Source organism: Tauraco erythrolophus, chromosome 24, assembly GCF_009769465.1.
Source record: "Tauraco erythrolophus isolate bTauEry1 chromosome 24, bTauEry1.pri, whole genome shotgun sequence".
Lineage (NCBI taxonomy): Eukaryota > Metazoa > Chordata > Aves > Musophagiformes > Musophagidae > Tauraco > Tauraco erythrolophus.
Window position 1 is genome coordinate 2,412,822 of NC_141488.1, and position 13,717 is coordinate 2,426,538.

The window sequence follows — 13,717 nt, forward strand, 5'->3', positions numbered from 1 at the left end:
GCGAACGGGCATTAACCCCTCACAGCGCCCGCCGGGCTGACGCCGCGGGGCAGGCGCGGCCCGGAGCGGCGCGATGAGGCAGGACGGGCCCCGCCCGGCGGCCGCGAGGAGCCGGGGCCCGTCAGCGCCCGGCGCTGCACCGCCCCAGCGCCGCCATAGCTCCCCGCCGGTTTCCTCTTCCCTCACTCAGCGTGAAGCACAGCTTCACTCCGCCAATCGCCGCGCGCAATGATGGCGGGTACCAGCCGGTAGCCAATCAGCGTTACCCGTGTTGGGCCCCCACTCTCCCGGCAGCCAATCGGCGCGGAGAGCGCCTGTCGGAACGCGGCGTCTCGCTTTCGTCCTCCGCGCGCCGGAAGTAGAGCGGCGTGGGCGGGTCATCCGGCCGCTCTCCGCCAATCGGCGCGGAAGGACGCGGCTCGGCCGACCAATGGGGGAGCAGGAGGGCGGTGGGGGGCGCGCGCGCGCGCGCGCGGCTGGCGGCCATGATCGAGCAGCAGAAGCGGAAGGTCCCGGGTGGCGGCGGCGGCGGCCCCGGCCCCGCTCCCGCTCCCGGCACCGGCCCCGCGGCCGCGCCCGGCGCCGCCGCGCCCGGTCCCGATCTCCCGCTCGTGCCCGTGGCGGCCAAGCGGCCCCGCCATGAGGCGCCGGGCGCGGCGGGCGCGGGCGCGGGCGGGCAGCCGCCCCCCGGGGCGCTGCTGCAGGCGGTACGCGGGGAGCGGAGCGCCGTGAGGGGGTGGCGGGGCCGGGGGGGGCCCGTGAGGGGGTTGGTAGGGAGAAGGCGGCCCGTGAGGAGAGGAGGAGTGCGGGTCGGGGCGCGCCGTGTTCCCGCCATGGCGGCCCCTCAGCCCTCACCCTGCTTCTCCCCCGCAGGGCCCGCCGCGCTGCTCCTCGCTGCAGGCCCCCATCATGCTGCTCTCGGGGCACGAAGGAGAGGTGTACTGCTGCAAATTCCACCCCAACGGCAACACCCTCGCCTCGGCCGGCTTCGACAGGCTCATCCGTGAGTACCGGGCACTGCTGGCCCAGCCAGCGCTGCACGGGGCTGGGGTTCACGGGATTTCAGGCCGTTGTGTTGTGACGGGTTTTATAGAATCACAAACTGGTTTGGGTTGGAAGGGACCTCAGAGATCATCCAGTTCCAACCCCCCTGCCATGGGCAGGGACAGCTTCCACTACACCAGGTTGCTCAAAGCCTCATCCAACTTGGCCTGGAACACTTCCAGGGATGGGGCAGCCACAGCCTCTCTGGGCAACCTGGTCCTGTGCCTCACCACCCTCAGAGGGAAGAATTTCTTCCTTAGATCTCATCGAAATCTCCCCTCTTTCAGTTTAAAGCCATTGCCCCGTGTCCTGTCACTCCATGCCCTTGTCCAAAGCCCCTCTCCAGCTTTCCTGTAGCCCCTTTAGATACTGGAAGGCTGCTGGAAGGTCTCCCTGGAACCTTCTCTTCTCCAGGCTGAACAGCCCCAACTCTCTCAGCCTGTCTCCAGAGCAGAGGTGCTCCAGCCCTCGCATCATCTCCGTGGCCTCCTCTGAACCCGCTCCAACAGCTCCATGTCCTTCTTGTGTTGGGGACTCCAGAGCTGAACGCAGCACTGCAGGGGGGGTCTCAGGAGAGCAGAGCAGAGGGGCAGAATCCCCTCCCTCGGCCTGCTGCCCACGCTGCTTTGGATGCAGCCCAGGACATGGTTGGCTTTCTGGGCTGCCAGCGCACGGTGCCGGCTCATGTTGAGCTTCTCATCACCCAACACCCCCAAGTCCTTCTCCTCAGGGCTGCTCTCCATCCATTCTCTGCCCAGCCTGTGCGTGTGCTTGGGATTGCCCTGACCCACATGCAGGACCTTGCACTTGGCCTTGTTGAACTTGATGAGGTTCTCACAGGCCCACCTCTCTAGCCTGTCCAGGTCCCTCTGGATGGCATCCCTTCCCTCCAGCATCTCAGCCTTCACCTTGCTGTGTCCTGAGCGTGAAGTGCTTCACTAGGAGGGGAGCAAGAATCTTCTTGCCAGTTCTCTGGCAGGTCACTGTCCTGCTGGTGTAGGCCCTTCCTTAGATGGGGCTGGTATCACACCTCGCTGGTCACAGCCCTGTGTTCCCAGGTCCCTCATGCAGGTTACTGTTGGTCCGTCTTTGACTGCAGCAGTCTGCAGAAACACAGTTTTTAATTCTTTCACTTCCTGAGGTGAAGATCCTTACTTTTCTTGATCAGTTCAGCTTGATCTGAAACCGTACAGCAGCTCCAATCGGCTGTCTGTCCTGCCGGGGCTCACACGATGCTTTCATTGCTGCACATCATCCCGGCTTGGCAATGGTAGCAGCGATGGCGCCTCGTTCGTTCTGCTGAGCTCCTGCAGAGCAGCTCCGTGTGCAGCAGGGAGGTATTTCCTGCACTTACCTCTCGTCCTTTCCCCCAGTGCTGTGGAACGTCTACGGGGACTGTGACAACTACGCCACGCTGAAGGGGCACAGCGGGGCGGTCATGGAGCTGCACTACAACACAGACGGCAGGTGAGTGATGTGCGGATGGGCCCGGCTCTTCCTGAAGGAAGGTGTTTTCCACAGTCCCTCGGAGAGCCTTCTTGTTGCCCCTGCTTAGTCCCCACACAGCGATCACTTGTAGCGTGGCTTTCCCAGGTAAGGAGCGGTGCCTTCTTGAGGTTGAACAAAGCTTCTGGAATCACCTGTGACCCGCCAGTGCCTTTGATTTCGGTCTTGAGGAACAGAGGAGAGTTGGTGTCGGTCATCATGAAGTTCAACCAGTGCAAGGTCCTGCACGTGGGTCGGGGCAATCAGGCTGAAAACAGGCTGAGGGAGTTGGGGTTGTTGAGCCTGGAGAAGAGAAGGCTCCGGGGAGACCTTCCAGTACTTAAAGGGGGCCTACAGGAAAGCTGGAGAGGGGTTTTGGACAAGGGCGTGTAGTGACAGGACAAGAGGCAATGGCTTTAAACTGAAAGAGGGGAGATTTCGATGGGATCTGAGGTAGAAATTCTTCCATCTGAGGGTGGCGAGGCACTGGAGCAGGTTGCCCAGAGAAGTTGTGGCTGCCCCATCCCTGGAAGTGTTCAAGGCCAGGTTGGATGAGGCTTTGAGCAACCTGGTGTAGTGGAAGGCGTCCCTGCCCATGGCAGGGGGTTGGAACGGGATGATCTTTGAGGTCCCTTCCAACCCAAACCATTCGGTGATTCTATCTGGGACAGACTGGGAAAGGAAAGAAAGCAAAGGAGATATTTGTTAATTTAAAAGGCTGTTCCGAGCTATTGCCACTGAGTTTTTTCTCCTGTGTTCTTCCCAGATAGTGTTTGAGGAGGTGGAAAACCAATCTATATGTATCTAGAAATGGGGTTTAATAGGAATGCCTCCAGTGCAGCCCCACTGTCAGTCAGCCTCCTCTGAAGTTCCACCTTTGCCTTGCCATACGGAGGAGATTCTGCTCCGTGACACATTCCCACTGAATATTTCAAGCTTTGATTGCAGGACTTGGGAGTAGAAAAGGTGGGATGGGAGAAATGTTTGTGGAATGGAGAGCCTCACAGTGATCCCTCTCCGCAGCATGCTCTTCTCGGCGTCCACCGACAAAACCGTGGCTGTGTGGGACAGTGAGACTGGAGAGAGGGTGAAGAGGCTGAAGGGCCACACATCGTTTGTGAACTCCTGCTACCCAGCGAGGCGAGGCCCCCAGCTCGTCTGCACGGGCAGCGACGATGGGACGGTGAAGGTCAGTGTGCTGTGGAAGGAGAGTCTGGGATGGAAGCAAGGTTGGATCTTTGAAGGAATAGTGGGGGGTCTTCCCATTTAAGCAGGCTAAAGTCAGCCTTTCGTTACTCTTAACGATTTCATTATCGAATAACTTTGATTTCAGAAATACAAAATTCAAAATAAAATCTGACTGCTCTTTTTTTCCTGTAGTTCTTTGGCAGGGGGGAGGGATTAAGAAGATTCATCTGCTCAGTTGTACTTTTCCTACTGAACTGCATGAACAAAGCCTGAGAAAGGCAAGCTGTTAACGAATCTCGCCCACTGAGTCCCTTCTCTGCCCGCATTCCTGCGCTCTGATCATACCAGAATTTGCTGTATTTTTTAGAGAGATCTCGGAGAGGGAATTTCAGGAGTCTCTGCCAAGTATCTGTGCAACTTCCTGTAATTTAGTCGTTCAATATCTATGTGCAACTTTCACAGCTTCCCTGTCTTTTCAGCTGTGGGATATCAGGAAGAAAGCTGCTGTGCAGACGTTTCAGAACACGTACCAGGTGTTGGCGGTGACGTTCAATGACACCAGCGATCAGATCATTTCCGGAGGCATCGACAACGATATTAAGGTAGGACGCCTGCATCCTCGCGTGCATTTCCGACCACGCACACTTTTCCCATCCCGCCACACCTCCCGTTGACCAGAGAGAAGTGTGGGAGCCTGCTGGTGGGTTTTGCAGCTGCAAGAACCACGCGGGCTGCCGTGTCTGACCTCACTGTTGACATAGAGCCAGTAACTCGGAGGGAGTTGCTCCGGGGCTGTTTGCCATGTGACAGCCTGGGCAGCCCTGGCATTCCTGGCCAGGTGTCCCAGCACTGCTGTCACCCGCTGGAGCCGACACGGCATGCTGGCTGTTCTGGCAGCCTGTGCCCGTCCCACGGGCTCTATATGTGGTAAACCTAAGAACATGTGGTGACGCATCCGCGCTCTCTGCCCTCTGCTCTAGTTTGTGACTTTCTTTGTCACCTGCTAATGTGGAAAGTTCTTTAAGAGGGAGCTCAATGTTTCATTCAGCTGGTAACAGATTCTCCTGACACCTCTGCAGCTCAGTCTGTCCCACTGTCATTTTAGCCGCGGGCTCCAGCGTTACCTAGGTGTGGGTAACGCTGTTCCCACTGTTCTGTGAAAGGCAATAACTCTTTGGAAAAGAGCAGCATGAAATTTTGGGGATCGGACGATTGATGCTCTGTGCTATTAGTTGGTGGAATTTGGGAGCTATAGCCAGATAGAGAGGGATTCCTGCATGCATGGGGCTGCTGATGTTTGACTCCTTCGTGGATGAACATGTTGGGTAAGAAGTAGCAGCCTTCCAGTACTTGAAGGGGACCTACAGGAAAGCTGGAGAGAGACTTTTCACAAGGGCGTGGAGTGACAGGACAAGGGGCAATGGCTTTAAACTGAAAGAGGGGAGATTTCGATGAGATCTAAGGAAGAAATTCTTCACCATGAGGGTGGTGAGGCACTGGAACAGGTTGCCCAGAGAAGCTGTAGCTGCCCCATCCCTGGAAGTGTTCAAGGCCAGGTTGGATGAGGCTTTGAGCAACCTGGCGTAGTGGAGGGTGTCCCTGCCCATAGCAGGGGGGTTGGAACTGGATGATCTTTGAGTTCCCTTCCAACCCAAACCAGTCTGTGATTCTATGATTCTAAGTCTTCTAAGGGGCAGATTCCTACAACACACATAAAATTCTAACATCTTATTTTAGCCATTCAGACCACATCAGCTGAAATGGAAGCCGATGTCATCAGCTGACTGATCAGTACCTCTGGGAAACACTTTGGAAGCAGCAGTTCCAACAGTCTTGGCTGTCTTTTTCCTTAACCCACAATGTTGTGTCTGACAGGTGTGGGACCTTCGCCAGAACAAGCTCACTTACACCATGAGGGGACACGCAGACTCGGTGACAGGCCTCAGCCTGAGTTCCGAGGGCTCCTACCTGCTCTCCAACGCCATGGACAACACAGGTACGTCCTGCCTGATGGGAGGGCATGGCTGTGGGCACTGCTCTCTTAGCGCCAGCTTTGCGTGGCCTCACGGCACACAAGAAACAGAAACCCAAGAGCCAGATGTGGGGATGGGCTGACGGGGGTTTGGCTCCAGAGATAAAGCTGGAATTCTCGTTGTTACACCAGTGACAGTCGCGTCCTTTGCAGGGAGGGAGCAGCTGCATCAGAAGGGTTTGTCACATCTCCCGAGGGGCAGCGAGGGCACGGGCTGTGGCACACGTTGGTTGAACAGACAGTCTGGCTCTCGCCAGGGTGCTCTGGCTGTGTCCCTGCGGCAGGGAATGACAGCCCAGCTCCCAAACTGCCTGTCTCCTGCGCGGGGGTGCTCAGCGAAGCTGGTCTGATGAGAAGCGTGATCATGGAGTGTGTTAGAGTAAAGCAAATGCTTGTGTGACGAAATGGTGGCTCGGTTGTGTAAGAGTTGTTTTGGGTTTTTCCCCTCCTGTTGGCAGCGGTCTTGGTGTAATTACAAATTTCTGCGTTTGACCTTTCACGTCAAAGCTTTCCGCAAGGGAAAGCTGCTTTCCTTTTCCATCTGAGGAAACTTAGGCATGAAGAGAACAAGGAGTGTGACCAGGTCCTTGCTTATTTGCAGCATGTCTGAGGAGAAGGAAGGTTTCCAGAAGCTGACCTTGCCCAAGAGCCTCTGCCATCTTAGAATCATAGAATCATGGAATGGTTTGGGTTGGAAGGGACCTTCATTCAGTCCCAATCCCCCTGCCATGGGCAGGGACACCTTCCACTACACCAGGTCGCCCAAAGCCCCATCCAACCTGGCCTTGAACACTTCCAGGGATGGGGCAGCCACAACTTCTCTGGGCAACCTGTCTCTTCAGCTCCTTACTGCCAGTTCTCTGTTGCAGTTCGCATCTGGGACGTGCGGCCATTTGCCCCTAAAGAGAGATGTGTGAAGATCTTCCAGGGGAATGTGCATAATTTTGAAAAGGTGGGTGTACTGCAGACCGAAACGTGATTGCTTGTAAAATGCTGCTGCTATTAACTTCTCTGTAAATTGTTTTTTAAATTCAAGTTTAAACCAGAAAGCCTGTAATAAGAACTCAAAGAAAGATGAATGCACAAAGTGGGATTCCAATTAAAGCCGCAGTAACAAGATTCTTTGCTCGGTTCAGCTATAATTAGCTGTAAATTAAGCATTTTCTACATTTACTCTCTACTTTGTGTAAAATAACAAGGCACTGGATGTTTCCAGCAATAAAATAAAATCTGTAATTACCATCTCGTCTTCTAAAGGGAGACCATTAAAGTGGTGCTCATGATATTTAAAGTCTCATGGTGATTTTAATTCAAGTAGAAGGGGAAAGCTAAATCTTTCTTCAGAAGTAGATCTGTGCAAGTTTGTTTTTTTTTTTTTTTAGAATCTTCTGAGGTGCTCTTGGTCCCCGGATGGGAGTAAAATCGCAGGAGGATCGGCTGACAGGTGAGTTCCCACTGCCTTTCCCTGTTACTGTCGCTCCCAGACAGTTTTGCGAGTCCTCCTGGAACAAGCTGGATCGTGTCTGAAATGGATCTGAAGACTAAGTTGTGCGTGGAGGTGTGAAGACCTGAACAGCCCCCTTCTGTGAGCACTGTCTGCCCTGACTACAATGGCCATGTCTTTATATTGCGTTTGTGTCAGTGGAGAAGCACCGTGTAGTTGTAAAAGAGTAGTAGTATTGCCAAATCTGACTAGAGGTCTGCGTCAGTGCTGGTGTTCAACCACAGGATCCAACACTAGGACCAGCAGATGACAGGGCCATGGTTGTTGGTGGACTAAGTCCGTGCAGTCATATCAGCAGGTGCTTATGAGAGTCTTTGAGAAGCAGGGAGCCTGGGGAGGTATGTGTAGTGAGGGGTTATGCTGATGAGGACCACAAATACCAGTTAAATTGCTGTGTGGTGGCTTCCAGGAGGCACCAGTGGTGTTTCAAGGATCATTCTTGATCCTTGCTTTAATTAATGAGTAAGAAGAAATAAAAATCTGACTGAATTAGCACCATTTGGACTTTTAAATGAGATATTCTATAAACTAAGGCCACTGAGGAGTAAAATGGGTAGAGGGAGGAAGCCAGCAGAGAGTCCACGCCAGACACTGAAGGTCACCGTGAAGGATACCAACCTCCACTGGAGCAAATCCAGACACACTCTCAGTGACATGGAGACAGGAATTGCTGCAGGCCAGAGTCCAGGGCATGGAGCAGTGCTAATCAGCAGATTAATGAGTTTCTGATAGGGGATAGAGAGAACGCTAGCTCTTACTGCCCAGATATAGCAGGGCCAGCTGTCACAGCAAGTGCCTGGGATGTGACTCTCCTCTCCAGTCCTGCTGGGCAGTAATGGTGGTTGCACGTGGTGGAGGAACGCCTGTGTGTGGCTGGGGCTGCTCCAAAGGGGGGTTGGGAGTCTTGAGCCATTAGGTTAGTTCTGCAGGTGCTGAGGAAGCTCTGGTCTGACAGCATCTTTGCTGGGATACTCATGGGGAAGAGCAGCAGCCAGGTGCCAGGGCAGGTTAGGCAAAGCTGCTCAAATCTTTCTGCTATCTCTGAGCTTTTAAATATGTTTGGGGTTTTTTTGAGAAGGGGTATCTGCTGGGAAAGCAAAGCAAGATTAAACAAACATTTAATTTTTTTGAGTACAAAACGGTTCCCCAATGATTACTCTGTCCTTCTGCATCATGGGGAATGTGTGCGTGTATGTCGGAGGGACAATTCCCTGAATATTTCTTTTGCCGTTGAGCCCTTCAGAAGGGTTACAGTAAAATCAAATAGTCCAAGTACTTGCCTGCTTTGCAATAACCAAATTAAAACCACAGCAGCAGAGTGCTTTGAGAAAGCATTCAGTACAATTCTTGCCTGCTAGATAAAATAGTTGTGCTTGAAGAAACACTGCTTTAAGTAACATTCATGACTTCAGTTGCAGGCTTGAATTTTTCCCTTTTATGTGTTCAGTGAAAGTAAGTCAAAGAATAGCAGCAGCCTGAAAAGGAACGCTCCTAACAAGGCAGGTCTGCCCTGGATTGGTATCCAGTGTCCTCTCTATCTCGCCAGTGGATGTTATAAATGATTCCGTGCTTTTTTGGAGGGAAAAGAAGTTCACTTCTGATTCAACTAACAGGCAGGCTGGTTGTAAAAACAAATCTTGTTATTCATCCGGTCTGCGAAGCCCTGAAAAATGGAAAGGAGCAAGTGCAGCTGAGGAGCCTGTTGTTGGTAGCACTGCATGAGTCTGGCCGTGGTGTTCAGAGCTTGGGCTGCGTGTGGGGCTGATGGAAGGGCTGTTGGTGCCCAGCACGTTTGGAATTGAGAATAAGAGCAACGAAATTGAATTTGAATAAGAACAACGAAACTAGTGAAGGGTTTAGAGAACTTGTCCTATGAGGAGTGGCTGAGGGAGCTGGGACTGGTCAGTCTGGAGAAGAGGAGGCTCAGGGGGGACTTTATCACTCTCTACAATTAGCTGAAAGGAAGTTGTAGCGAGATGGGGGTCCCTCTCTTCTCCCACGTTAGGAATGACAGGACAAGAGGGAGTGGCCTCAAGTTACACCAGGGGGAATTTAGGTCAGATATCAGGAAGAATTTCTTTACGGAGAGGGTTGTGAAGTGTTGGAACAGGCTGCCCAGGGAGGTGGTAGAGTCCCCGTCCCTGGAGGTGTTTAAAACCGTGTGGATTTGGTGTTGAGGAGCATGATTTAGGGACCCTGACAGTGCAGGGTGAACGGTTGGACTCGGTGATCTCGAGGGTCTCTTCTGACCAGGTGATTCCATGATTCTATGAATTTGTGCAGCACGACATGGGGATGCGCAGTGGCGTTTGCAGCGACCTTCCTTGGGAGGATCGTAACGCAGGAGATCGCTTCTACACGTGTTTTACAGGCTGTGCCCCCTGCCCTCACCCTCTGCAGCGCCCCGTAAATAACCGCAGTGAAGCCTCTGGGGCGGGTGGGCCCCAGAGCTGCCCTTCATGCCAGACCCGGCCCATTGCTGCCCTGCCACTTCCCTTTCCTGCCCTGACAGATTGCGTTTGAGCTGCCAGTCGCTTCCCTAGAGAGAAAACAAGAAGGCAGGGCGAGTGTAATCCAGAACTGGCAGCTTTCCTGAGCCACCAATTTTTTTTTTTCCGAGCTGTGAACCTTGTAACAAATGCCATTTCAAGTGGCGAGGCTGTTGTGTTTGGGAAGGAGGGGTGCAGCATTCCTGTGCCGGTGCAGTGCAGCAGCGCCTTGCCCGGGTTGTAGGATGCTGCTCAGGGCTCTTCTTGTTTTGATGGATTAAAAAAACCTCACTCACCCCACCGGGTGGTCGCCATAACCAGAGCCAAAGCATCACTCTGCTTCCTGGTGGAGCCTGTGTGCGGCCACCCCACCGTGCAGGCAGGAGCGGGCACCCACGGGCGACAAGCAGTGACCTCGGGTACAGTGTGACTTACAGCAAGGCACCGTTTCCCCCACTCTGAGGCCGTTTATAAGAGTAATCTGAAAGCTGCTCTGTGCCTGGTGCCACCAGTCTCTTTCTGACCTCCTGCCTGAAGGATGCTGGCGGCTTCTGCACGCCCCTTCAGCCAAGATTCGGTGCTCAGGCAGGACCCAGCCCATGGTGGGAGCCCACAGCAAGGCCTGCAGGAGCTTCCTCAAAGGGCTTGACGCAATCCCATCGGCCCCCTGATAAATGCTGGGAAGTGGATCATGACTTTAGCGGCACAGCAGGAAGAAATCCGTGTACAATGTTGGCTGGGGGGAGTTACACTGTCAGGGGCTGGGGGAGCACTTGGGCTCCTCCTCACTGCTTGCCAGCCAGCCCAGTCCAAGGGTGACCGCCGGGCTTGCAGGCAGGTATTTGCGAGTGGGAGAACCCTCCTCCCCACTCCCAACACTGGTTTGCTCCTTTAGCCCACTGGGGTGCCGCTGTACTGAGGGTCTCCACGGCCTCACCTTTCAAATCCATCTCCGTGCCAGGAGGGGTGAAACGGGGCTGCTGTGCTGTGACAGCGGCGAGGCTTTTGGCACCAAACTGACGTGTTAGCTCCTACCTGCTCATGCCTCTGCCCTTCTGGATTTGGCAGCGCAGCGTTTTGCTGCTGAGAAGCTCCTTGTTGATCCTCACTAAGAGCTGCATCTGTTTCAGCCGGGTGGGGAGCTGCTGCGGGAAGAAGCCGTTGGGGTGGGGGGCAGCTGCTTTCCCTTCTCAAATGCCAGTGCTCATAATGACTCTTTTGTAGGTTTGTCTACGTGTGGGACACCACATCCAGGAGGATTTTGTACAAGCTGCCAGGCCACGCCGGGTCTGTGAACGAGCTGGCTTTCCATCCAGAGGAACCCATAAGTAAGTCCTCCCCACTTCAGGTCAGCTGGGGAAATAGTTTCAGGGTTGGCCCAACTGCTGATCTGGAAAACAGCCTCAAAATTGCCCGTGGCCCAGAGTCCCAAGTATCAGAGAGATTTAGGGGTAGCACCTTACTCCTTGCTCCTCTCCTGTAGATAGGAGGTGAGCTGGGTGTGCCCAGGGGTCCTGGGCTGCGCGTGGAGACTCTGCTTCTGTGTCCTGCTGAAGTGGACACCTGGGTGGGGGCACCCATACAGCAGCAGGGTGGCTAGGGGTCCGGGCTGGTGGTCACCTGTGGGTGCCCATGAGCTGTGGTGGCTTGGCTGCTGCTGCCAAGGGCTTGTCCAGACTTCCCAAGGGCTGTGCAAGAAGGTTTTGGGGTACCTCAGTTTGGACATCAGGGATCTAACCACGCATTTGATGGTCACATGAGGACAGTGATCACCTGAAAGTGTGTCTCCAGCCTGGAGTCTCTTCACTCACCCAAAAGTTGTAGGACACAAAGGTGGCTCTTTCTGCAGTGGGTTTTGGCCCTTTTCTAGAGGTGCCCAGCACGTGGCACCACAAACCAGCGCTGGGTGAGACAATGCTCCTGGTGGCTCTTGCAGAACCATTTTAACCACCGTGCATTGGCTGAGACCAGTTTCGTGTCAGTTTCTTGGCACAGCGTGCGGCCTGGGCAGGACAGCAGGGAGCTCTTTGTTTCTATGGAAACACTGGCACCATCGGCCAGGTCACCGTGTTGCTCCAGCCAAAAACTGACGAGAGTCAACCCCGAAGTGAAGCCAAGAGCTGGGTTGTGCCGAGGATGGCAGTCCCTGCAGCAGGGCAGTGAGTTATGGGTTTGTTCCCTGGTTATTCATGGCCCTGCCTTCGGATGGGAGGCTGCGCTGGGAGAGCGGAAGGATCTCTCCTCCCTGATCTGGAGCGGGTTGTTGGCAGTTGTGTTCTGCTGAGCTCCTCTTTGTGAATCAGCCACTCAGCTTAAAATCAAAATCAAAATCGGGGCGTTGCACGTGAGTAGCACAATTGATTTCTGTTCACATCTGGGAGCGTTAATCCTGTGAATGGCTGCTCCCGCTCCGCGATACTCGTTGGCACGGGGACCCCGAGCACGGCAAGATGACAGACACCAGCCTGCGAGTCCATGGAGAAATCCCCCAAAACTCCCTTGAACTCCAGGAAAACTCTTGTCAGCGTCAAGAGCAGTGCTGCTGGGTCATTCTTTGGACGCTTGTGTCTTGAATCCCCCGAAGAGCCTTTTCTGAGTTCGGGCAGTTTGGTGGCACACGGTGCAGTTGGGTGCCAGCTGCATTGTGCCTGTTCTGATAAAATAATCAAGCCTCGGCGAGGCTTTCCTGGCCAGCCTGTGCCCTCTAGTGGCACGCAGTCCTGATGGCAGTGCAATCTGCACGCTCCTTGCCATGAAAGTAACGTGTCAAGATGCTCCAGAGCGTTCACAGCGTGTTTATACCCTCTCTTTACCATTTTAATGCCTAGAAATTACAGGCAGCACGCCGTCACGGCTGCCTTGGGACAGGGGAATGGCAGCCGCGGCGCACAGCGGGCGATTAGGTGTCGGAGTGGTAATTCCATGAAGTGTTTTTGGGGAGCAAATGAAATTTGGCTTTTTAGCTCACTTACAGCAAGCGAAACGAGTAGTTCGATTCAGACGGTGTGTCGTTAGTGCGAGTCTCAAACTGTTGTGGTTGATTTTTATATTCCTCCTCCTCTCTCTGCCCCGCAGTACTCTCCGCGTCCAGCGACAAAAGACTGTATATGGGGGAGATCCAGTGAAGCCAGCGAGGCAATGGTGGGATTTGTGCCCTCGTGCTCCTTGGTTTACAGAGTCGGACTGGCTTCCTTCTCGCCGGTGCCAGCCCCTCTCACGCTTGTGACAGTGGGAAAAACGTCGAAGCAGCTCGCTGAGACAAGCCACCCCCTCACAGCCCGTGACGTCTGCGTGGTCTCGCTGTACAGCTTTTTTTTCCACTCCCTCTTCTTTGGGGAGGAAGGAAAATTTGGGATTGAACAAGATTTTCATTTTGGCTGTACCACCGACTATTAAACCCTTACCCAGATCACTTGAAATTGGTAACATTTGTTTAAATTCCATATGTGGCTTGTATATTCCCTGTCGAGTTTCTCTTGTTGTTGTTTTTATACGGTCAAAACTGAAATAGATAGCTTTTTACAAGAACTGTGTGGATGGAATTTATTGTTCTGTTTTACTTTTTTATCGTACAATGCTAAATCAAGGCCCTCACTCATATATAACCCGGGGAAACCATAGATGTTGGCTTCAGAAAAGCAGCTTTATTTTTTATTCATGGCAATAAAAATGACCACACTTGAAATAATTATTGGGTTACTGCTGAATCCTATTTTCATGTTTTGAGTAAAATCCAACCTCCTGCTATAAATAAATGTGAAGGGAGTGAGTTTTCTGTGACAGGCACAGTGTGTTCAGTGCTCAGCATAGAGGAACCAGACTGGCGGCGTGTCCCCTCTCCCTGAACGCTGGCAGGAGCGTGGTCCGAGGTGGTGGCAGGTCCTCGAGCAGGTTAGATCCGTACTGCACGTACCTGTGGCTGACTGCTGGGACCTGCCTCAGCTTCTGCCAGATCTTACCCTACAGCTGTGGACC

General features: G+C 53.7%; 1 protein-coding gene across 2 annotated transcripts; it reads left to right on the forward strand.

Moving 5' to 3' along the window:
• The first annotated feature begins 485 nt into the window (after positions 1-485).
• SNRNP40 (small nuclear ribonucleoprotein U5 subunit 40) lies at positions 486-13,407 on the forward strand. Of its 2 annotated transcripts, XM_086625948.1 has the most exons (11): positions 486-509; positions 594-707; positions 874-1,003; positions 2,418-2,511; positions 3,553-3,718; positions 4,197-4,319; positions 5,593-5,713; positions 6,619-6,701; positions 7,132-7,193; positions 10,967-11,070; positions 12,818-13,407. In XM_086625948.1, the coding sequence occupies exons 1-11, from the start codon at positions 486-488 to the stop codon at positions 12,865-12,867; spliced, it is 1,071 nt and encodes a 356-aa protein (XP_086482074.1). In that variant the 3' UTR covers positions 12,868-13,407. The 2 variants fall into 2 exon arrangements, with proteins under 2 accessions (XP_086482074.1, XP_086482073.1); XM_086625947.1 differs by having other exon boundaries at positions 486-707.
• Positions 13,408-13,717: the final 310 nt, after the last annotated feature.

Bases quoted from the DNA above. Each gene is read 5' to 3' on its own strand.
- SNRNP40 (XM_086625947.1), top strand. From the start codon at position 486: ATGATCGAGCAGCAGAAGCGGAAGGTCCCGGGTGGCGGCGGCGGCGGC. The intron at 708-873 runs GTACGCGGGGAG...TCTCCCCCGCAG, and splicing joins CCGGGGCGCTGCTGCAGGCG to GGCCCGCCGCGCTGCTCCTC. The intron at 5,714-6,618 runs GTACGTCCTGCC...TCTCTGTTGCAG, and splicing joins CAACGCCATGGACAACACAG to TTCGCATCTGGGACGTGCGG.